This window comes from Macaca nemestrina, chromosome 7, assembly GCF_043159975.1.
Source record: "Macaca nemestrina isolate mMacNem1 chromosome 7, mMacNem.hap1, whole genome shotgun sequence".
Taxonomy (NCBI): domain Eukaryota; kingdom Metazoa; phylum Chordata; class Mammalia; order Primates; family Cercopithecidae; genus Macaca; species Macaca nemestrina.
In genome coordinates this window covers 39,267,886-39,292,625 of record NC_092131.1, presented here as the reverse complement: position 1 = coordinate 39,292,625, position 24,740 = coordinate 39,267,886, and the positions used below count along the sequence as shown (strand labels likewise).

The 24,740-nt window shown below is 48.0% G+C and overlaps 1 protein-coding gene and 1 long non-coding RNA gene across 3 annotated transcripts in view; one reads left to right on the top strand and one right to left on the bottom strand.

Annotated features, from left to right (window-relative positions):
* LOC105472874 (RAD51 paralog B) overlaps nucleotides 1-7,733 on the top strand; it is an 861,624-nt gene extending 853,891 nt beyond the window's left edge. The window contains exon 13 of the mRNA XM_071099979.1: nucleotides 4,768-7,733. Within this exon, the coding sequence (XP_070956080.1) occupies nucleotides 4,768-4,774 (7 nt within the window). The 3' untranslated portion in view covers nucleotides 4,775-7,733. The remainder of the gene's footprint in view (nucleotides 1-4,767) is intronic.
* The window catches only part of LOC105472876 (uncharacterized), a 46,942-nt gene continuing 27,039 nt past the window's right edge, over nucleotides 4,838-24,740 (bottom strand). The window contains exons 2-5 of one of the 2 annotated variants that reach the window (XR_981906.2): nucleotides 20,632-21,430; nucleotides 9,658-20,415; nucleotides 8,266-8,736; nucleotides 4,838-4,972 (exon numbers count right to left, since the gene is read on the bottom strand). This is a non-coding gene — a long non-coding RNA (uncharacterized lncRNA). Of the gene's footprint in view, nucleotides 4,973-8,265; nucleotides 20,416-20,631; nucleotides 21,431-24,740 lie in introns of both variants that reach the window. The other variant, XR_011625801.1, reaches the window with a different exon arrangement.

Below are 24,740 nucleotides of genomic sequence, written 5' to 3'. Positions count from 1 at the left end.
TTTAAAGTGCCAAGTCAGGTGGTCTGATAATGGGACTTTACCATAAGCCATAGTTCAGAAAAGACAGTCGATAGCCTAATAAAATTTCCCCTCAGACAGGAAGGGAAAGTAGACAGCTCTGCCCAGCCAGGAGGAGAAGCAGAGGAGAGAGAGGACAAACGTAGCAGGCAGACAAGCATGGCCTTTCCTGCCTCCCTTTCTTGGGATCATATCTCAGGGACTAGTGTGTCAGTAACAAACAGAGGGAATTGGGGAGGGGTCTAAAACAATCTGGGTTAGGGCCCTGCTTTTCTGAGACATAGTTTGAGGAGAATCCAAGTCTCCTGAACTTCTGTGGCACAGATCCAACATGGTACCACAGGATGGTTTAGGAATGACAGAGGGAAGTGACTCAGTGTCCAGGCAAATGGGCGTGAGACAGCCCTCTTATTCTCACAGCTTCCTTAGGCATCTAGGATATGCCTGATTCCTTTACGGCCCCCAGTACAGTAACGCAGAGTGCTAAGAGAAGGCCTGGGGTTGAAGAGGCTAGAGTTCTTCTCAACCTTCCATTCGAAGCCAAAGGAGAAGAAATATAGCCAATACCCTCACTTTCTAATGCTGTTCAATTCCATTCGATGGAGTTCCCACCTGCCTTGAGGAATAAACTCTCTTTCAAGTTTAATTCATTCTATTCCAGTGTGATACACACATTATACACGTCAGATTAAGGTAGATCCTGGGGGACTCCAGAGTTGGGGACAATTCCACAGACACTGTGCCTTTGCCTTGGGCCTTCAGAGCTCCAAGAGGGTTAGCCCGGGCATTGTTCTCTCATCCTATTTCTAATGGTCTTTATCTTCTCCCTGCTCCTCCAGCCCAGCCACATCCTCTTCTCAACCCTCTGTTTCCACCTGCTTCATTCAGCCTCTCTTCCATCCCCTGCTTCTGAGTCTTGGAGTGCTCATGGTAGTAGTCAACCTAGGGCAGACAGGGCCAGGCCTTAAGACTGTGGTGAGAAAGTCAGAAAAATGGAACTAGAATGATAATTGGGGTGGAAAATGAATAATAATACCTACTATCATTATTACTATTGTTTCACTTATAATGATTCTTACTATGTGCAGGCACTGGTTTAAGCATTTTACGTGTATAGTATGAGCTCATACACTTGTGTTAACTCATATAATTAACTCGACTCAAAAGCATGAGTTCATACGGCATATGTTACAGCCTATGAGGTAAGTGCAACTATGATCCCACTTTAGAGATGAGGAAACCTAGGCACAGAGAGGTTAAACTGACTTGTCCTGGGTCACTTAGCTGGTACATGGAAGGTAGAACCCCACCACAGCAAGCTGGCTGTAGACCCTCATAGTAAGCCATAGTTGGGGACACCAAACAAGCTAGACCAAGGCAAGTGGCTGCATTTGGTTTGGGAATGCAAGCTGATCCACAGAGGTCCCACAGAATCAGAAACAATCCTTAATAGCTTTTAGGAGATTTGCTAGAAGGCAGGGAGTTTAGAGTGTCTGTGGCTCCTGCTTTGTAACTCTGGAAACTGAAGCCGGGGAGTTAGAGCTACATGACATGCCTGCAGTTGCAAGAGGTAGCTGCAAGAGAGTGGAATTTGCATCTGCACTGCACACTAGGTGGGGCAGAGCCAACATTCAGGAAGGTGTACATGTCTACACCTGCACAGACTTTTTTCTGGAGGAGGCAGTTGTGGCGAGCCCCCTGCTAGGAATCCAGCCAGGGAAGGCATCCTTTGTCTCGCTCTGGTGGCTTTCAAGCAAAGAGCCCAGTGTGTTTTGCAAGCGTCCATTCATGCGCTTAGTGCCTGAGCTGCACTGACTGGATGACAGGCGTCCCCGCCCAGCAGCCAGGGTCTGTGTCTCCACTTGCAGGCAGGGCCAGCGTGAGGTCAGGATTAACCAGAGAAGCTGTGCTCTGAGGGGCCTGCTGAAGTGACTGGTCCTTGGAAGCACAAAGCGTGGAGCTCCCACAGGCAAAGACCCCAGAGGTTCATCACGAGGGGCCTGTGAGGGGAGCCCGCTATGCTCCTCCCTGTCACAGATGAGGAAACTGAAGCTCAAAATTAAAGCTGGAAAATGATTTCTGGAACCTCAAATCAAGCCTTCTAGCCCTTATTCCAGGTCTGTCTTCCCATATACCATGCTGTTTGGGTGCCTATGCCATTTACAATATCAAGCAGAATGGGGACTTCTTGAGCCTAAATCAGGCTCACCCTGGGGAACAAGTTCAGAGGACCCCATCAGTATCCAGGGCAGAGTATTCATTTGCCCAGTGATGGATGCATTTGGGCTCTGCTTGGAGGTGGGAGAGAATCCTTGTGCACCCTGCAATTGCACTGCTGCTCCGGCCCCAGCCTCTTCACAGTGGGCATAACATTTTCATACATGCTCCCTCCAGTATGTAGTGTCTCTTCTCTTCCAAGCCCTTCTCCTTTCCATGCCCCCTGAAAACTCATCTCCTGTAATGAAACCACAACTATCTCCCTGGAAGAAAAATTACACCACCTCACCCTTTTGGCCTTTTGCTCCTCCTTGGTTCTAAACCTTGTAGTTCTCAACTCAGGGTGTCTTGTGAATCCTTGTGTCCTTTATTCTTGGGCATGGCTTCAGCATGGGTGTCCTGCCCTGTATATACTGTCTTACGTGTTGAGGTGTGTTTGTGGTTATTTTGCCCAAGGGAAGACACCATCCGTAGAGTAAGGCACTGACATCATTCCAGTGGCTTCTGGATCTAGCTAGGGCCATGATGGTGTCAGTCCCCATGCCACAGCCAGGTCCTCTTGGGTAGGTGTTACTGCTGTAGGGTAGTACCTTGGGTAGGCCTCTTTGCAGGGCCCCATTGCAGGCTGATAAGATGCCATCTGAGTACATAGAGGACATCTGCAGACTGGCCTTTTTCCCAGCTCTTCCGGCTGTATTCGTCCCCCTGCCCAAATGCTCCACCTCCACCTCCACCTCCACCTCCACAGTGCCATGAATATTGGCTGCTTTTCCCACGCCAGGCTCCGTGCTAAGCACTCGCCATGCTTTATCTCGTTAACCTGCACTACAACTTTAAGAGGTGGATATTTTTATCCACATTTTACAGATAAGGAAAATGAGACTGAGAGAGATAAAAATAACTTGCCCAAGGTTACATAGCTAATAAATGGTGGGGCCTGGATTTGAACCACCACATTCTTAACCACTGAGCTCCATTGCCTCATTCAGTCCATGTCGGCTGGTCCATGGCCCATCCTCAGAGATGCCTGTTTTTGCAGTGAGCACCCCTCAAACCTTCAACAACACCCTTACCTCCTCGATTTTTTTGTGAGCCCTGAGTCAAATCTGAACCTGTTGAGCTTGATCAAAGAATGGATTGTTATTTGAAAGAGAAAACAAAAGATGAAGATGACTCATTTACACTCGTCTTTGAGCCACTATTTATTGAGAGCCTTCTGTGTCTCTAGCACTGTTCTGTGTCCCACATGAAATAAAACCCCCTGCCCTCACAGAGATTACAGTCTAGTGAATTAATAGTTTGCCTAGTGCTGACAAGCTCTAAGAAGAAAGGCCCATCCAGAAGGAGGAGTGAGCACTCTGGGAAGTAGGGGAGTGGCTGCCTCCCTGCCCTGGCAGCTGAGGGATGACCTGAGGCTTCAGCTTTTCGTGGGGTTGGGTTTTGTCCCAAGGCAGAGAGTGCTGGTGAGGCTGTGAGGGTGTGGGGGCACAGAGGTCTCCAAGCCTTCTCATTTCTGCTGGTGGTGATGTGGAGCCCTAAGTCTAGGCAGAGGCAGTCCATCTGGAGCTCCAGCTTCTGTTGCATGAAATGGCCTTGTTGAACACGATAGTGTATACAGATTATCTCCAATTATCAGTGAGTGAAGGAGCCCTTTACAAAATTTTAATTATTTCCCCTGCCCAAATGCTCCAGGTCCACCTCCACTTTCACAGGATCATAACCAGATTTCCTCTTCTGACTCACATCTTCCCTTCTCCCTCCTCCCTGCCCCTGCCCCCACCCCCTCAAACTGGTTTGGCCTAAGGCCATGCAGAGTAATTTACCTAAACCCAACAAATATAATTAGAAAAGTAAATACATTAGCCAAAAGAGTTTTATATTGTATTTCAAAATCAAATGTAAGTAATATAAGTACACGATAGGAGGTGCAAAGACTTCCCAATCATCAGGTCCTTTGCATCTATCATCATCTTAAACTAACCCTCACTGCAAACTTGGAATCTAGGCTTTATCATCCCCATTTTGTAAGTTTAAACAAACAAACAAACAAAAAACCCAAGGCTTAAAAAGGTAAAGTAACGTTACCAATGTTACATAAATGTCAAGGTTGAGTTTTTAACCAAAGTATGTCTGACCCCCAAGTCTGTGGTAGTTCTGTCCCCATCTAGTCCCAGGGTAGCCATTTATGCAGAAAAAGTAACCTTGGGCAAACTATTTTACCTTCCACTGCCTCAGTTTCCCATCTGTAAAATGGGCCCAATGCTGATACCTAACTTTCCCCTCAACCTCAGTTCTGTTCTGTTAATCACATGAACTGGTGTCTAGGAAAGGCCACAGAACTTTCAGGTACTGTGAAAATATAGTATTAATCCTACCCTTGAATTTAGAAGTGATTATGGCTTTTCTACCATTTAACCTTGTTGGTGTCCAGTGGTAGATTTCAGTTTAGCATATCTGGTTTATTTTTCACATTCCTGTTCTGAGGGTAGCCTCTGGCTGCTGACTGTAAAATCTGTGTTGCTCTCTTCCCAGGAATTAGCATCTCCTGTTCCACAGCTGTACTTCAGCTGTACCTCAGGCCCCTGATTGCCAAGTTGTAGGTGTTCTATAACGTTCTTTCTTCTGGAATCCCAAGGGAGTAGTCCATATATACTTCTTTCCAGTAGTGAGCTGGTAAGTGTTTAACAGCTGGCTTTCCAATTGCGAATCTGATGTGAATGTTGGTTAATAATTATATCTACAATAATAAGTAAGATAAAAGTGAAACAATGAAGACGCATTTCAGAACTTCGCTGCTTTTTTTCCATATGAGCCACTTTTTTGCTGAATCAGGTAGTAGTTTTCAAAAACTAGAAAAATATTACCTCAATATATTATGATTCACAACGTCACTGCTACAGACACGGCACACTTTTACATCTAATCGTACCGTATTAACATTTTCTCTATCACTGCCTTAAGTCGAGATAATCAACACAACAATAAATCAAGCCCTGAGTATAGAGTGTGCCAATTTCTGTGGTGTAAATATTGTCACCACGGCCAATTTCAAGCTACCAATGTGATGTTACTAACTGTGGAACTGGGAAGAGAGTGGAGAGTCAGAGAGGGGTGAAGTTGAAGTAGGATCTTATAAGAAATGACAAATGAACAAGAAAGTATACCACGCTATAGTCTTCCCGCCATATGTGTAATAGACATAACTCAAGCACATAGATGACAGTAAAGTGTAGTTTAAAAAAATTAGGATCTGATCTGTTGGAAGTATTTATTATCTTTTAAAAATATAATTAATTATATATTTGTATCATTTAATTTTTAACAATGGCTGCATTTAAAAACCAGCTTGCAAAATTCCTGAAAATTTACCAATCAGCTTTCACAAGCCAATGCAAGCTTCAGCACACCACTGTCCCGTTCCTCTTCCCGTTAGTCCAGATGCGTCCCATGCTATCTGATGGCCACACCCTTTGTTAAATAGCTCCAGTTAGTCCTGATCCACGTAAATCAAGAGAACATTAGTCAGTGCTCAGCTTCTCCAAATAAACAACGTCAACAGCTTCAGTCCAGTGGAGTGACTTAATGATCTGTTTCCTTCAATAAACTGTGATTTCTGAACTCAGTTCAGATACCTGAGCGTCGCAGTAAGCTGAGAGTGAGGCCTGGAGGCGTTCATAATGTAATATACTAAGTTTAAACTTGGCAACTGGATGACATTGTGAGAAATGGCTTTTTTTAGGCTGATTTTGGGAGTTTGGGGTGTTTTTTTAAGAGTTAAGCCAAGGCAAAAAAACAACCCTTGCAACACATCACTTCACAGCGGGTCAGCCTGGGAGAGGCTATTCTGGGATATTCAAGCTAAAGAACCTCTTTTTAAACTCCAGGCAAACTAGAATCAGGATGCAGGGTTTTTATTTCTGTCTGTCATGGATTTACTGTGTAATCTCTGTCCAGTTTGTTCCCTGGGTGGGTCTCACTTTACCTTCTGGAGAAGTCAAGTCAACTGCCTTTACTTAGGGCATTATTCGATTTTTGAATTGTGGAGACTGAAAAAAGATAGTTGCTAGGGTTTATCAGAGGGTTTGGAGTGTCTACTTGAGGTGTTCCTACTCAGTGGAGAGTCAGAGACGGGTGAAGCTGAAGTAGGATCTTATAAGAAATGACAAATGAACAAGATGTAACAGAGAGGAGGAGGAAGAGGAATAGGAAGGTGAAGGAGGAGTGAGGGCCTCCAAGCAACGTACCATGAAAACGTCGGGCAAGTGGCTAAACTGCATCCAGTGTTCACTTTGCTAAGATGGAGAGTTAGGGCATAAGATGATTTAGTTACAGAAGAAAAGGCAGGCAAGATGGAGCAGGCAGGTGCCTTTTGTCTGGGTTTGACAAGAGAGTTTCCTGGGTAGGGAAGGAATGTGATCAAAGTTATGATTCTAAGACCTGCCTGGAAGATGACCAGGGAGTGGGCAAACTTGGAAGCAAAACCAGCCTCCCAAACACCCATGTAATATGGTGCCCTGGGCCACTGCATAAATAACGTCCCTCCTGTTCATCAGTAGGCTTTGTAGTTCTCAGCCTCTCTCCTCTGTAGAAAGTGTGAGCCAGCACTTTGCATGAAGAAGCATTAGAAGGGATCACTGCATACTTCTCTAATTGTCAAGAATGCATACATGCCATGCATATGAATATTACAGTGGACTTTGGGGACTGGGAAGTGGAGCAGATTGGGAGGGGGGTGAGGGATAAAAGACTACATCTTGGGCACCATGTACACTGCTTGGGTGATGGGAGCACCAAAATCCCAGAAATCACCACTGAAGAACTTCTCCATGTAACCAAAAACCACTCGTACCCCACAAACTATTGACATTGAAAAAAAGAATTCCCACCGTGCCTTAAGCTTATGTCATCTCACTTTTTTTTTGTCAGCAGCCTAGAGGGAAGGGGACACAATCCCAATTTTAACACCAGAGCAACTGAAACCTACAGATATTAAATGACTTGCTCCAGATTACAACTGAGACTCAAACCCATCGCCTGGCCACAAGTCTTGTGCCCTATCTACACCAATCGGTCTCCGGTAAACCTAACTAGCTAGTCAACTTTTCCCATCCATGGGCCATATACCTTTTGAAATAACAAACCATCTGATCTCTAGAAAAACTGAAAGTCCAGTTCCAGTTGTCAGACACACCAAGCTCCAGAGAGTCTCTCCCAAAAGTTCTCTGGAAAGCCCAGGGATTCTGAATTCCAAAGCCAGCCAAATTTGAATTTCCTCTACAAAGAGATAGTCCCTCCTGGTTTAGAACATAACCTTCCTCATTAGGCTGGTTCCATGTTTTGTAATAACTTTTGCTTACACCACAAAATTGTCATAGATTATGAAAACACAAAGGCCTTGGAAAAAAGGCCCAGAGCCCCCTGGAAGTCATTATTTCTTCCTTTAGCAATTGCTGAGTTAAGCACCGTAAATATGGTTCCCATCCTGCTCCCCTTCCCCCGCCCTCCCTGGCCCCCACGATCTGCTGGACATATGTTCAGAAGAAAGCGGGGACGTGGGGGTGGAAGAAGATTCGCATGTCGTGAATCTTTAGCACTGAAAAGAAAAAGTGGGGAGAGGGCGGGGAGTTTGCAGCCCTGGAAATGGAATCTCTGAAGGATTTATTGCCTTTGAGTATCTCACAAGGCTTTATTTTTTTTAATAAAAATCTGTAGCTTATGGTTTTTTTTTTTTTTTTGTATAGGGCAGTAAACAAGAGCTCTGAAAGGGGAAGGAAGCCAGGAGAAAGCCAGCTCCATTAGTCACGCAGCAGCATATCCTGTCACAAAGGACCCCAGTTGAGTAATCGCCCAAAATATGCCTGTTATTTTTTTCTGTCAGAAAAAAAAACGGGGCCTGCCAAAATGTACTGTTAAAAAAAAAAAAAAAAAAAAAAAAAAAAATCTGGTGTCTTAGGCCCAGAGAGGGAAAAGAAAATAAAGAAGAAACCGTCATAACTTCACAGTGCTCTTCAAACCCTCTCCCCAGCTTACCTGGAAAAGAAAAAGCCTTCAGACTCTTCACAGCGACAGAGCCTGCCAGACTTGAGGAAAGAAAGCTACAGCCTTGGGATGGTCCAGGTCTCAGAGTCTTCATAGCTACTTGGTGCCGAGAGCTTAAAAAGAGAAGGGGGGTCGGGGAGAGTGGAAGGAGGACAGCACGGGGGGAGAGAAAACATGAACAGAAAGGGATGCAGGATATTGAACAAGTCCTTTGACAAGCTGCAAATAGGTGAGGCATTGCTCACAGGGAGCCCACAGGAGCCCACACCAGTTCCATGAGTATTGCATGAGCCCAGCAGGGGCCAGTGACCTCCAGCCAATGGCCGAGCCTGCTTCGTAAGCTTTTCTGATGGCCCCAGCAAAACCAGCGCTGTCTCGGGCCTCCACCATGCCCTGTGGGTGTTTGGGCCACAGACTGGACAACACGGACTTGTGCAGAAGGACATCAGGCTCTGGAGAGGTCTGAAACAAGGGGTGGGGAGAGACAGGCTGGTCAGAGCCGCCTGCAACCTCCTGCGTTCTCCTAGATTGGCTTTCCAAAACCCGGCTGACAGGCTCTTGGTAGGAAAACAGGCCCAGCAAACAAAGGTGTACTCAAGCCCAGTTCAGTCACTGCCTCTGTCCCATGTTCTTCGTCTCATGGCTCTCAGGACCAGGACACAAGAGATGGTATGTCCAAGCACAGAACACTCTTGGAAAGCCATCATTTCCCTCCTGCTGACATTCTGACCCGCTCAAGGGTTGTCCTGGGGAACAGGCTTTCTGCACTCAGTTGACCAAAAAATAACAGAAGCCTTCGCCTTAAGAAAGAGAGCAGGCCAGGCTCAGTGGCTCACGCCTATAATCTCAGTGCTTTGGGAGGCTGAGGTGGGAGAATTGCTTGAGCCCAGGAGTTCAAGACCAGCCTGGGCAATACGATGAGGCCTCGTCTCTACAAAAAACTTAAAAATTAGCCAGGCATGGTCTCAGCTACTCAGGAAGCTGAGGTGGGAGGATTGCTTGAGCCCAGGAGGCTGAGGCTGCAGTGAGCCGTGATCACGCCACTGCACTCCAGCCTGGACAATAAAGCAAAAGATCCTGTCTCAAAAAAGAAGAAAGAGAGCAGAGCCCTACAGAGAAGGAAGAAGGCGGGCACACTGTCGCTTTTCCTCTCAAGCTCCCTGGATCCCTCCTAGAGGAGAGACCCGCAGACCTGCCTGCACTCCGCAGGAGCCAGCTGGGGGAAGACCCTTTCCAGGGACGCATCCCTGGAGGTGCTCTAATGTTTGGCTGTTTGGCCATTCTGGGCCAAGAAGACTCCTTCCGTAGCCCAGGACCATGAGTCTCCCTGATGATTGCTGCAGAAAGGCCCGATTTTCAGGGCCCTACCTAGCCCTTCAATACCTTTGAGCCGCCCATCTTGTCTGAGCCACAGTCCTAAAGCCAGTCCTGCGCTTCAAGACCCATGTTGGCCCTGGCCACTGCTTCCCCTGGGAGAGCTGACTGGCTTCCTGCAGAGAGCTGGCCTGCAAGTTGGAAGGGCATATTCTCCTCCCAGCTTCCTGGCTAAATTGCTGTGGAATTTCAGGTCACTCCAGTGAACTTTCTGTGACTATTTTTTCCTCCCTTCAAGATTTATCAACTATTAATTAGAACCTCTAGATGCCTGCAATGTGGAGGTCCTGAGAATTCAATACAGAATAATACAAATGCAGTTCTTCCTGTGAAGCCTGGACAACCTTTCCCTTCCTTCTGCACTCCTTTCTTCCTTCCCTCTTTCCTTCCTTCCTTCCTTCCTTCCTTCCTTCCTTCCTTCCTTCCTTCCTTCCTTCCTTCTTTCCTTCCTTCCTTCCTTCCTTCCTTTCTTCCTTCCTTCCTTCCTTCCTTCCTTCTTTCTTGAGTTTCCTGATGCCAGCTCCTCGGGTGGTGAGCTAGGGGTGGGAAGGTAGTGGTGGGGGTGATTATAAATATAATAAGAAATAAACCCACACACTGCAAAAACCCTATGTTAATACTATTAATAGTATTTCCAAATTGCTTACAGGTAGAAGACAGTTCCTTAGCAACATGATCATAATGAGAATTCCACAAGGGCATCTGGAATTTACTCTGTCAGACATTCCAGCTTATCAGGAAATGAAAAGGACCAAGACCATCATATAATGTGCAGACTATGCTAATGCCTATCACTAGCGTATATCAGACCCCAGTTACAGGATTGACCCGTGGGACTCCCCTTGTCTCAGCTTTAATCACATGAAATACCTGAGGCCTGTTGTCCTCCTCAGGGTTCAACGCCTTCTTGCGGCCAAGTCCTTCATATAATTCAAGAGTTGAAATCACTGTCAACACAGCCCTTTGACTAATGTTCCGGGGTGATAGGCCTGGCACGTGAACACATGAGTAATGCTATTATCCCCCAAATCACAGGTGAGTGAGGTCTCTGGAGGTGTCCACCCCCACATGAATTTCCCTTTGCGGTAGCAGTAACATCTGAGTCACTAAGCATGGGGCCACAATTTAGGCTCACCCCCTCCCCTTCCTGTGCCCAAAAGGGGGCTGAAGGCGGGTCTTCATAGCAGAAAAAGCTTCACTTCCTCCGAGCTCCAGACAACACATCTCAGCTGTGTTGGGCCTTACAAGGCTGCGGTCAACAAGCACCCAGGTGATGAGGTCTTTCTCAGCCTGTTGTTCTCTTGTTAGCCCTTTGATGTTTCAAAGCTGACGAGGTCAGCATCTTCCAGGCTGCAGGAAACATGCCTGCCAGGCATACCTTTCAAGCAGCTGATTAATATGTCATGTGGTCTCTGGTCAGAGGAGAGTGTAAGGGCTGTTGAAATGACTCTCTAGCTCAGCTCCCATGTCTTTGGGAAATACTACCCTATCAACAAGAGGCCTCCAGCTGAAGAGTAAAGACACAGATCTGAAAGGGTAAAGTTCTAGCATCCAACAAACCATTATACATCCTAAATGAAGTGAGAAATGGTAGGCTCTTCACCTGCCAGGGCCTGGGGGGGCCTGTGTCCCAGGACTGCTTAGGAATCCAAGCCTAGCACTGTTTATCCATGATGCTGATGAGAAGCCTGTGAGACAGAGAGCCTTGTTGGGTCTCCGAAGTCCACTTGCTGGCCTGTTACTTGGCACCATCAGATCTACTCTAGGGATGGTGTAACTAGAGCCTTTGAGCATATGAAAAGTTTGTGGCCTGACAAAGCACTTACTGACCAAGGAAAATCAACTTCAGGTGCAGCAGGAAAGGTCTGGTACCCAGAATGTCTGGGGTTTTGAGACACTGGAAAAGATTGCCTAATAATGTCATGGGTTCCCTTCCCTGGAAATAATCCGAAAATAGGATAAGTTCCCTCCAATCTTGGATGGGTCAACCTCATCTTGAGGTGAGGAGACGGTTACATCAACCCACGGAGAGGGCCTGTCAGCAACTCTGAGTCTATTAGAGGGTATATTTTCACACGAAGAAAATGTTTTATTCTGGTAAAATATACCTCACGTAAAAGCTACCATTTTAACCATGTTTAAGTGTACAGTTCAGTGGCATTAAGTACATTCACATCGTTGTATAAGCTTTGCCATCATCTCTCTCCAGAACTTTTTCATCTTCCCAAACTGAAACTCTGTGCGCATTAAACACTAACTCCTCTATCCCCTCCTCCCAGCCCCTGGCAACTACCATTCTACTTTTCATCTTTATGATTTTGACTCCTCTAAGTACCTTGTGTAAGTGGAGTCACGCAGGGTTCTTGTGTGACAGGCTTGTTTCACTTAGCATAATGTCCTCAAGCTTCATCCATGTTGTAGCATGTATCAAAATTTCATTCCTCTTGAAGGCTGAATACTATTCCATTGTGTGAACAGGTGCATGTGTGTGTGTACGTGTGCAGCTGCATGTGTGTGTGTGCACATGTGCAGGTGCATGTGTGTGTGCGTGTGTGCGCATGTGCAGGTGCATGTGTGCGTGTGTGCAGGCACGCGTGTGTGTGCAGGTGCATGTGTGTGTGTGTGCGTGTGCAGGTGCATGTATGTCTACGTGTGTGTGCGTGTGTGTGTGTGTGTGTGTGCATGTAGCACGTTTTGTTCATCCATTCATCCATGATGGACACTTTGGTTGTTTTCACCTTTTGGCTATTGTGAATAATGCTGCCGTGAACTTGGGGGTACAAATATCTGTCCCTCCTTTCAATTCTGTATCCAGAAGTGGAATTGCACAAAGAAAACTTTAAGACAAAAGCATTGTGCCCTCAGAAGAAGACATGTCTCTGTCCTCAAATCATGAACCCATATGGAGAAGAAACACCTAAAAAAAATTGGGGTACAGTAAGACTTGGTAAGTGGGACCAAGGAAGCATGGAAGAAGGAGCTGGTTGTTTCCCAGAGCACCAGAGAAGGCTTCGCAGAGATGAAATTGGAGCTGGATTCTGATGGGTAAGTAGGAGTTTACCTGGTAGGAAAAAAAATAGAGAAGGGCAGGAAAAGAAACATCCCTTTTCAAAAAAGAGGAGACCAAACATTGCACGCACATATCCTTTGACTCGGCAATTGCACTGGCAGGAATTCTGCTGCTATCCTCACACACATACGCTCCAGGCATATGTCTAAGGATCCTCATAGCAGCAATGTCTGCGAGACTTAGTCACTGGGAGTGGCCTGTGGCCCCTCACTAGGACACTGGTGAAATAAACTATTGTACAGCCATACTGTGAATTCCCACACAACCATTAAAAAGAATGAAGGAGGGCCAGGCGCGGTGGCTCATGCCTGTAATCCCAGCACTTTGGGAGGCCGAGGGGGGTGAATCACCTGAGGTCAGGAGTTTGAGACCAGCCTGGCCAACATGATGAAACCCCATCTCTACTAAAAATACAAAAAATTAGCCGGTTATGGGGCGAGTGCCTGTAGTCCCAGCTACTGGGGAGGCTGAGGCAGGAGAATCGCTTGAACCCTGGTGACAGAGGTTGCTGTGAGCAGAGATAGCACCATTGTCCTCCAGCCTAGGTGACAAGAGTGAGACTCTGTCTCAAGGAAAAAAAAAAAAAAAGAATAGAGGAGATCTCCATGTGCTGATATGACAAGAATTACAGACTTATTTTTAATTTAAAAAAGAAGATGTCATTATATGCCCAAGTTATTTCCCTGGAAGGAAAGAACACACAAGAAACTCTTAATAGTCATTACCTTTGAGAGGAGCGACTGTAACTTGAGGGCAGAGAAATTAAATTTTCATGTTATGCTTTCTAACGTGTATGTGTTCGTTTAAAAACAAAGTTAACAAAGCTGCCAGGGTGAAGAAATTACAGGCAACTTTTATATTCTTTGTGCTTTTTGTAATTTAAAATATTTTTTAAGGAAAAGCAGCCCTTTTTCTGGAATTGTTTAGTCCCAATGGCTCCTAAAGGCAGACAGATGAGATGTTTACAGGGCCATCCTTTCGGAGATTCTCTTAGAGCTTTGCAAAGATTCCTTTCAAGACAGAATGGTATCCTCAGCTCCTCAACAGAAAAGTCTGCGGCCAAACAAGAATTAGGCCAAAAGCTTGGGGCCAGGCATGCGTGGTGCCGGGGCAGTGTGGTGGGGGGCGGGAGCTCCCACAATGTCTGTCCAACTGTCCCGGGGCCAGGACCCCTGTACCTCTTCTGCACTTTACCCCTCATGGGGACTACATCTCTGGGACACAACCCAGCTACACAGGGTTAACCCCTGCGTTTTGCTTCACTGAGCATGGCTGAGGAGGAGGGGGTGCGGTGAGAGCAGAGGGGGCTCCATCCCGCCCCAGCTCCAGGCAGCATTAATAAAATGCAGGTGTTTTGTGTATGTATAGCTGCTTGAGGGAGGAGGAAAAAAGAGCCTTGACTGCAGCGAGCACATAGAAACCAGCCGAGTGAGCCGAGTGCCGTAGAGGAAAATGTGCCTACTTGTAATGAGAAAGCATTTTGCAAAGAGAACGCTGGCTTTAGGGTTAAGAAGAATGCAGCAGTTTCTGGCACAGGCCTACTCTGTAGCTCCCCCTGGGTGTATATATATATGTGTGTGTGTGTGTGTGTGTATCTGGACACAGGCTCCTACGCATGCATGTGCACGCACACACACCCCACCACCACCACCACAGATTTTTTCCCAGCAACACCTCAGACAACCTAAGTTTGACCTTCACTCGCTTTGACCAGGAGTTGGTTCTGACACTCCCTTACTTCCCTGCTGACTGCCCTCCATCTTTTCTCTCCTGTCTTCCTCTCTCTGGACTCCACATCCTGCAACTCCTCCTTTCCCCCATCACTTCCTTCTTCTTGGGCCTTGGGTTGATGGTATCTCCCCTTGGCCAGCCCCTTTTTCTTAATGCCCCTTGGCTCTGCTTTCAAGCAGGCACCTTGTGAGCCTGACTCCCACCCTCCTTTCCAAAGCCCACCGCCCTTGCAGTCAGGAATGGGGCTCAGGGGGTTGGGCAGCCCCTGCTGCTTTAGCTTGATGACGTGGCTCCGGCGCCGTGGAGGTTCAAGGTGAGGGGGGAGTAAAGCACAGGACAAGCCCCCTGTGCTCTCCTGGCCACCCCAAGGGCAGGAGAGCAAGGAGGAGGCATCAGAGATGACTGCAAAGTGGGCAGCAGCTCTGAGGGCCACTGGGCCCTGCTAAGGGTCCTCTGTCCCTGCCTCCCCACATCCCCCAAGAAGGTGGGAAGTGACGGCCCCCACCTTCTAGAGGGTTGCTCTCCATTACCCCAAGTTAAAGAAGCCTAAAAGGAAAGTGATTTCTGTGACTTATTTAGTTTGCCTCCTTGCCTGAGACCTGCTGAGGAATGCAATTGTGGGTTAGTTGTTCTGACACTGGAAAGGCTTCAGGAGACCAGAGTGGACCCCTGAGGCCCTGTTTGGCCCCAGGTGGGCCGGGGTCTGAGTGGGAGTCACAAGTGGAGGTGAAGCTCCTCCAGAGGGACATGAGCTCCTGATTCCACGAGGAGGGGGTGGGGAGAGGTGCTGGGGGGCTCAGGAAGGGCCCCTGTCACTGGCTACCAAGCTGATCCTGAGTGTTTGTGTCTGAAACCACCGAGCCAGAACCCATGACAGGCAAAGGCCAGCCCAACAGCGTAGTAAATATGTTCCCCGGAATTTAGCACCCCCGAGTCAGAGGGGAGCAGGGGCTGGCAGGAGCCCTCTCCTCCGGCCTGGCTGAAATGCGAGGACCAAGCTCTAGAGGATCAAGTTTTTACTTTCTCAACTCCCATCCTCTACTCCCTACCTGCCTCCCCATTCCTCTGCAAAAAACAGACCTAGCAGGGATGGACAGGCAGCAGCTCAACCGTCCCCCCACTCATCCACTCAGCCCTGCCCGCAGCTCACAGGCCGGCTGGCAGCAGCTGTGTCAGGAGGCAGGACCCATATTCGGAAACTCTGAGGAATCTCCTTGGAGAGTAGTTACTGGGGTTGCTTGTCCCAGACCCCGAATTGGAACACCCTCTCTGATAACTCCAAGACTGGGACTTATCACTTGTGGGAATAACAGTGGGAACCACCCTGGAAAATCCAGGATGCGGGGTCCCCTTACTAGCACAAAGCAACCCTGGGGCCCCTGTGTCCCCACACCCAGCCCTTCCTCCCTTCTGAGAGTGGAACGGGGGAGAAAACCTTGCATCCTCAGTGGCCCCCACCCTCTGAAAGACGTGTGGTGGCCCCAAGGCCTTATTCCCCCCTCCACTCTGTTATGCGGAGACTATGATGAGCAGATGTTTCTAATGAAGGGCCCAGACCAGGGCTCTGGAGGTAACAGGCCCGCAGTAGAGCTCTGGCTCCCATGGAGGGGCCGCAGCCCCCAGACCTCTGAAAGCACAAGCCGCCCAGTGAATGGGACACACACTCTCTTGAATTCTCAGCTCCTTTCAGGAAATTACCAAGTTAGCCCTTGGCTTTCTCCTTCCCGGTGCCCGCCCCGTTTCCATAGCAACCGCCTCCCCATCGTCCAGAGCCTCTCTCCGGTCCTGCCCGCCCCCTCCTCTCCACCACCCTCCGCGTCTCATCTGTCTGGGTGGGAACCGGGATTAGAGTTCATCGGGCTGGGATGCTTTTCCCAGGGCCGCTTTGCCTTCGTGATCCCTTTGCGGTAGCCCGGCCCCTGCCCCAGGCTTTTCAAGTCCCCCAGACTTAATGACCAGCCCTGGGTTTCCTCCTCTTCTCTTTCTCTGCCTCCAATAAAGCCGGAGAATTAACCCAGGTTTTAAGTGCCCCGGTTCCAAGCTGAATATCAAAGGGGGCTTCCCCAAGCTGCTTCTGCATTTCAAAGGGGCTGATTTATCACTTTCACTTAAACCGGCACATTTTGGGGAAAGAGTTTTACCCAGAGGTCAAACTCTGGAAAAACAAATGGATCCCCGCTCACCCCCTCCTGGGGTGCTGTGGGCTATTAGTGTATAAACTCCTGGCGGGTAGGTGGGAAACAGGCTGCCCACACTCCTCAGCAGCCTGGACGCAAACTGCTCCTGTGCCCACAGGGCGATTGTGAGGAAGAGGGGGAAATGCATGGACCCATGGCTGAGAAGCTCCCACACTGCTCCTCCTGGTCTCTGCGCCCGGCACTGGGAGAGTTCTCAGCTCTGTTTCTGCTTCCTGGGCCTCTTGTGGAGGCCCTAACCTGAGCCTGCATTAACACGTCCAAGCTAAGGGTGCTCTCTGCACCAGGGACTCTGCCCCTTCAATACAGCCTGGGCCTGTGCTTCTGGATTCTGCCTTTTCTTCCATTCTGCCTGCGAAGCCTTTGCAGGCACTTACTATTCAGGGGCTGCAGAGCTGGGCCCCTGAGTCACCCTCACTCCCCAGCTCTCTCCTGCCCTCACAGTCAGGCCTTGTCCATACCCTTCCTTCCCACATTCCTTCCCCACAAAACATGCACACACACATTCACCCATTCTCTCCCAGACCCCTGCCACCATCCCCAGGCTCCCTCTCATCCAAACTCAACCAGATAAATTATCTCTATTATTGCCCCTTCGTCAAGGACCTCCTCATACCCCCACAAAGAACGCGGGGACCCCGGACCCTGGAAACTTTTCTCACTCTCTATGAAGCATCTGTCTAGCTGCCCCTAAGCAGACTCCAGCCCCCCTGCAGAGCGTGAGCTTCTTCCTCTGATTTAGCCCAGATCTGATTGATTCCCAGGCTTTCTCAGGCATTAAGCCCCAACCACGTGTGCACATCCCTCCTTGAACTGACCAGAAAAGCCAGGAGCCGGCAGCCAATGAAGCAATCCTTGGAAGAGGCCAGGCAGACGGCACAGCGTCATCGAGGAACTTCTTACTTAGCACCAAGGGGCAAAAGCGGGAGAGGCAGCACCCCAAAGCCAACTCCCGGAGAAGACATCCTGAATGAGGCCTTGAGAGGCTCCAATCACAAGGCAGGTTTTCCCTTAATGGACACATCTGTTTCCCTTTCTCACCCTGCCACCAGCTCATTCATTCATTCACTCACACATTCATTCACTCATAGGACCATTATTGAGTGTCTATCTCATGTCAGGGGCATTAGAGAGTAACAGTGCAATGAGATAAACCCTCTCTCCCATAAAGTGGCTGGCAACGCACATGGTTTAACCCTCTCCATGCAGATCTGGGAAATACTCCAGACAGGGGATTTGATTTCAGCTTGAAAAGATGGACAGGAGTTTAGCAGAGATAAATATATTCCAGGCAGAGGGAGCAGCAGGTTCAGAGGCACCCAAGCCCACTGTAGGTGGTGACGATAGGCAGATCAGTGTGTGTGGCACATAGGAATGTGGAGGGAGGAGCTAGGAGATAAGCCTGGAAGGGCATGTGAATGACAGACCAAGAAACCCACTGCCTCTGCCATGCCATCCAAGTTCAATCCCAACGAGATCAAAGTCATATACCTGAGGTGCACTAGTCAGTACTACATCTGCTCTGGCTCCTAAGATCAGCCCCCTGGGTCTGTCCCCAAAAAAGGCCAATGAGGACATCACCAAGATAATTGACTGGAAGAGCCAGAGGATTCCAGTGAAACTGACGGTGCAGAACACACAGGCCAGATTCAGGTGGCATCTTCTGCCTCTGCAGTGATTGTCAAAGCCCTCGAGGAACCACCAAGAGACAGAAACAAGCAGAAAAACATTAAGCACAGTGGAAATATCATTTGTGATGAGATCATCAACATTGCCCAACAGATGCAGCACTGATCTTTAGCCAGAGAACTCTCTGGAACCATTAAAGAGATTGTGAGGACTGCCCAGTCTGTGGGCTGTAGTGTTGATGGCGCCACCCACCCTCGCGACATCACAGATGGCTTTGATAGCGGTGCGGGTGGAGTGGCCAGCTAGTTAAGGGCTGCATATAGAAGTATTTCAATAACGGATCATTTGACAACCAAAGAAAATTTAAAGAGGGAACTGTACTGAAGAAGGTAGGGAATGACAGAGGGAGCCAGTCAGGGCCTGGGAACAAGAGCAATTCAAAGACTATGTTCTAGCACTTGTCCCCCTGCAGACCCTCACCATGAGCATCTTTGCTGCATGTGCTCAGATTCTGCCTCCGTTTACCCTTTCCACCTGGGGAAGCACGGAACTCACTGACTCTTCCACAGGAGCCCTTGCTGAAGGAATATTTGTCATTCCGTCTATCCCCTTAGATTAGCTGGGAGGGTCAGTAGAACCTGCAAGCTTCTCTCTCCCTGCAGGGAGGCAAGGGACACAGAGGAACTTTGGGACAACTACACAGGGCCTGGCAATATTTGCAGACAAGGGGATGGGAGGGAGCAGGGGTGGCAAGAGTGACAGCAATGCTCCCCGGGCCCCACACCAGCCACAATGCAGCCTCTGGAATTTTAGAGAAGGAGCTCCCAGGGGAGAGTTGGACTAGAGTTTCAGTCTCTCTCAGTGCCCACATTTCATGATGCCAGTGCTGATGCTCCAAAGCAGAGATGCCCATCCAGTTGCGTTTTTAGGCTGCTGCAACGCAGTAAACTTCCCTGGCCAAGCCTCGGCAAACCATCTGTAGCAGGACTCCCCATTTCTTCCAGGCTCTCCACAGAGCAGATTGTCCTGGGCATGGGACTTTCAAAGCCACAGAAGGAAATGGAGGACAAAACAAAGAGCAGGGCAGGGGAGCGAATGGTCCCCCGAGTCTTCATGTTTGTGATGCTACTTGGGACCTAGAAGTTCAATAACCTGCCGGCCACACATTTCACACAATGCAATTGACTCCGTGCAATAGATGTGTTCCCAGAAGCTGTCTGGGAACAGCTAAAATTTGAGTAATAATTGTACGTGGTGTTTTCATACAATTTGGATAATCTGGATAATTGTTACATATCGTGGTTTGGCTTAAAGCCAGGGTTAGCCCTAACAATAACAAAAGTGTTAACTGCTTGGGGCCTGGCACCTCCCACTTGGACCTGCGGTTTGTGAAAGGCTCCTCCTAGGACTTGGCCCCCTACTTGTCTTCCCCGGAGTCTTGTGTCCTGGTGACTGCTCCGGAGTCATCCTCACAGCATCTTCCTCCACACGCTCTGTTGAGCACCCGAAGCTCAGGATGCACAGCAGGAAGCAGGGAGGGAAGACTCCACCCTGCCTTCAAGGAACTCCCCTGGGAGCTGGGTCTCCCCAGCTGCATTTCTGGGGGTGTCTGTGAAGCCCATAGCTGGACAGCCCAGACCGCCCCACACAGGAGGCGCTGGGCTCACCAGCTAAGGGTGGGAGCTCCAACTGGTCAGATCTTGATCCAGGTCACTTTTAAGGTTGCAGTGCAGGCACTGGGCACTGGCCTGCCTGAAGCCTGCCTTACCCAGGGACTCATTTCCTGGCTTTGCTTCTCCTCTACCCAGCTTACGAGAGGAGCGCTAGGAGAGGGAGAGAAAACAGAAATCTAAACTTGCTCAGGGCTCCTATTTTGTATCTTCCCTCTGAGCTGTTTTGGTTTCAACCAAAGCATACTTCCCCTCTTTTCTGTGGACCCAAAACCCATGCCCCTCACTCAGACCAGGCCTTCCTCTTCCTGCTTTGTCCACCAGCCTCAAGTCCTACGATAGAATCTCCCGGATAGTGTTTCTTTAACTGGGCTCGAGCCCCACAGTAAAGTCTCGGTCCTCCGCCGGCCAGAGCCCACATCTCTGATTCAGCAACAGGAGCAGGTGTTCAGGGAAATCTGGGTTAGGTCCACTGAAAACCAAAGGAAATAACATTGGTCTGATTCAAGGCCTTCAGAAATGAGTCAGCCCCTGAGTCCATCAACCATCACTGTTACCCAACATCACACCCACATTATTCATGAAGTATTGTCTTCGGCTTACTAGACAACAGAACCCCACCAGACTCTGGGAGGCTGAGGATGACTTATCGGTCTGCTGTGGGCTCAACATCAAGTACATGCCTTACCTCTGTCCAAAAACTGGAGTGGAAGAGTGCTGAGTCAGGAAGGCTTACGGCCCGAGGCATCTTCCCACAAGCCTCTGGTCACCCTGAACAGTCTGTTCTGGATTTCCCACCTTGGAAAAAAGTCCTCTATGAATGCCATGAGTGGAAAGAGTCCTAGAGGAAGAGTTGGGGCCAGGTGGCCAGGTATGTGCAGCACCTCTGCCCAGCCCTCCTTTGCCCGCAGTCTTAGGCTGGTAGCCTGCATCCTATGCAATAGCCAATGTTACTCTTGTTTTTCATTCCTTCTAAATGATCCAACTGAGGACCTGCCAAGTTAAAGTTGGATGTGACTTTCCTTCCAGTGAGGCAGAGGGGGACTTTCCTGGGTGTAGTGGGAAAACACTATGGCCAAACACGTGACTCTCCAGTCCCTGAGGCTTAGACTCGAAGTTCCAGCCCTGCCATGTATCAGCTCAGCAAGTGACTTATCCTCTCTCGGCCTGTTTCCTCTTTGATAAAATGAGAATAATAACACTGTCCATCTGTAAGACTGGTGTGAGTTTTGAATGTCATAGTGCACATAAATGCCTGGCACCTCATGAGTGCTCCCTCAATGGCTCTACCAGTGTTGTTGCCGCTGTTATTATTATTAGTAGTAGTAGTAGTACCACTCTCACTACCACTCTCCCTAGGTCGGAGTCTTCTTTCACATGAGAACCCTTGTCTTCCTGATTCTGGCATCCTCAGCAAACAGACACAGTCGGGTGCAGTGAGTGGCAGTCCAACAGAACTTCTCAAGGGGCTGGCATGTTCAAAGGTCCTGCAGTGGGAAGGTGCATGGAAAATTTGAAGAACATGGTATAGAAAAAAATCCAATCATTAGCTACTGGCTCCCAGCAGCTACTTTAGCCAATTCTCCAACCTCCTCACTGGCATGGCAAGACCATGGAAGCCTGGAGCCCTGATGCCTACTCCAGCCCTTCTGCTCCTCTCACTGACCAGAAAACTTCCCTTACAGAAGCCCCAAGGTCATCTGAACCCCAGAAGACCAAGGAAGCAGAAATATACCAAATGAAGATCCTGAGGCCTTTGTGTTTAGTTACCGTAAAGAAATAATTCCCCAAACCTGGCTATTTGTACTTGGCATTGGATAATTCGAAGGTGGTTGAGGAAGGTACTGGGGAAGGAAGCCCAGGCAGGGGCTGTGGTTGCCAGGTGGGGAGGGAAGACTTTGTAAACTAACCCAAAAGCAAGCATGGGGTGCGCGCCTGTCTTCCATGTAGTTCCTCACCCCCTGCCGCCAACACGCCCATGATGCGTGGGAGCAGCCCAGTGCCGCCAACCACAGTGAAGGCTTATGCCACTCCATGCCACTCTTCTCCAACCTCCTGGAAAACGGTCTCCGTTCCCATCCTTCCTCTGCAAGAGCCTGCCGTAACTTCAGCTATTAGTCCTCCCAGGAGCACTTACAGTTAATAAAAACAAGGACCTTAACACTCCACAGAAGGGGCTCGCTAATGGTTCCCTTTCTGGCTTTTGGAAACTGCAGGGAGCAAGGTTTCCGTAGGAGTTGGCTGAGGCCTCAAGGATGGGAAGACAGGGTCTGCGGAGGCAGAATGCCAATTAGGGACCAGGTTCAAGGTAGGTCTCCCAAACTCTGTCTTATGCCCTATAACCTAACTACCCTCTGTTGGTGGTGTTGGTGGTGCTGGTGGTGGTGGTCAGGTTTGTTGAAATTAAGTGTACATACAATGAAATTCGTCCATTTTAAAATACAGTTGTTTGAGTTTTAACAAATGCATGCAGTTGTGTAACCATCACCACAATCAAGATACAAAACAGTTCCATCACCCCCTAAAATTCTCCAGGGCTTCATTATAGTCAACCCCTTCACCCAGCCCCAGCCATTAAAAACTACCCATCAAGTATTTTGTCCCTTTAGTTTTACCTTTTCCAAAAGGCCATATAAATGGAATCATTGGGTGCATAGCACGCAGTCTGCCTTCTTTCATTTAGCCTAATGCACTTGAGATTCGTCCATGCTACATGTATCAGAAGTTCCTTTTCATCAACCCCATTAAATAGTGGGCAAAGGACATGAACAGACACTTCTCAAGAGAGGATATGCATGTGGCCAACAAGCATATGAAAAAAAGGTCAACATTACTGGTCATTAGAGAAATGCAAATCAAAACCACAGTGAGTTACTATCTCATGCCCATCAGAACAGCGATTATTAAAAAGTCAAAAATAACAGATTCTGGCAAGGTTGTGAAGAAGGAACACTTTTACACTGTTGGTGGGAGTGTAAATTAGTTCAACCATTGTGGGAGACAATGTGGCAATTCCTCAAAGACCTAGAGGCAGAAATATAATTTGACCCAGCAATCCCATTACTGGGTATATGCCAAAAGGAATGTAAATCATTCTATTGTAAAGACACATGCACATGTATGTTCATTGCAGCACTATTCACGATAGCAAAGACAAGGAATGAACCTAAATGCCCATCGGTGATAGATGGGATAAAGAAAATATGATACATATACACCATGGAATACTATGCAGCCATAAAAAGGAGCAAGATCACATCCTTTGCAGTTACATGAATGAAGCTGGAAGCCATTTTCCTCAGCAAACTAACACAGGAACAAAAAACCAAACACTGCATGGTCTCACTTATAAGTGGGAACAGAAAAATGAGAACACATGGACACACTGCGGGGAACAACACACACTGGGGTCTGTCAGAGGTGGAGTTAGGGGAGGGAGAGCATCAGGAAGAATAGCTAATAGACACTGGGCTTCATACTTCAGATTTGTCTTCTTATTTTGTTATCAGTGCCATTCTAAAAACAGAAGGTTTTGATTTTGATGAAATCAAAATGATGGGATGATCTGTGCAGCAAACCACCATGGCACATGGTTTTGTTGTTGTTGTTGTTTTGAGACAGAGTCTCACTCTATTGCTTAGGCTGGAGTGCAGTGGCGCGATCTCGGCTCACTGCACCGTCTGCCATCTGGGTTCAAGTGATTCTCCTGCCTCAGCCTCCCGAGTAGCTGGGATTACAGGCACCTGCCACTGTGCCTGGCTAATTTTTGTATTTTTAGTAGAGACAGGGTTTCACCATCTTGGCCAGCTGGTCTTGAACTCCTGATCTCATGATCCACCTGCCTCAGCCTCCCAAAGTGCTGGGATTACAGGCATGACCCACCACACCCAGCCCATGACACACATTTACCAATGTAACAAACCTGCACATCCTGCACATGTACCCCTGAACTTAAAATAAAAGTTGAAGAAAAAAAAAGAAGAAGTTCATTTTTGGCTGGGCACGATGGCTCATGCCTGTAATCCCAGCACTTTGGGAGGCTGAGACGGGCAGATTGCCTGACGTCAATGGTTCAAGACCAGCCTGGCCAACGTGGTGAAACCCTGTCTCCACTAAAAATACAAAAATATTAGCCAGGTGTGGTGACGTGTGCCTGTAATCCCAGCTACTTGGAAGGCTGAGGCAGGGGAATTGCTTGAACCAGGAAGATGGATGTTGCAGTGAGCTGAGATCATGCCACTGAACTGCAGCCTAGGCGACAGAGTAAGACTCTGTCTCAAATAAAGAAGAAGTTCCTTTTCATTGATAAGTAGTGTTACAATACATAGATGTATAACAGTTTATTCATTCAGTAATAGAAGGACATTTGAGTTGTTCCCAGTTCTGGGCCATCATGAATAAAGCCACTATAAATATTTGTCTACAGGTTTTTTTTGTGGACAGAAGTTTGTATTTCTCCAGGTAAATACCTACAAGTGATATTGCCGACTTATATAATAAGTTTATGCTTAACTTTATATCAAACTGCCAAATTGTTTTCCAAAGTGACTGTTCCATTTTGCATTCTCACGAGCACTGTCTGAGAGTCCCAGTTGCTCCACATCCCCTGCCCCGGTACTTAATATTGTCAGTTTTGTGTTTTGAATTTTTTTTATTTTAGCCACTCCAAAATAATAATAGTGGTTTCTCATTATGATTTAAATTTAGTGATTAATTATGTTAAACACCTTTCGTGTGTTTATTTGCTATTCATACTTCTTTTCTGGTGAAGTATATGTTCAAGTATTTTGCCCATTT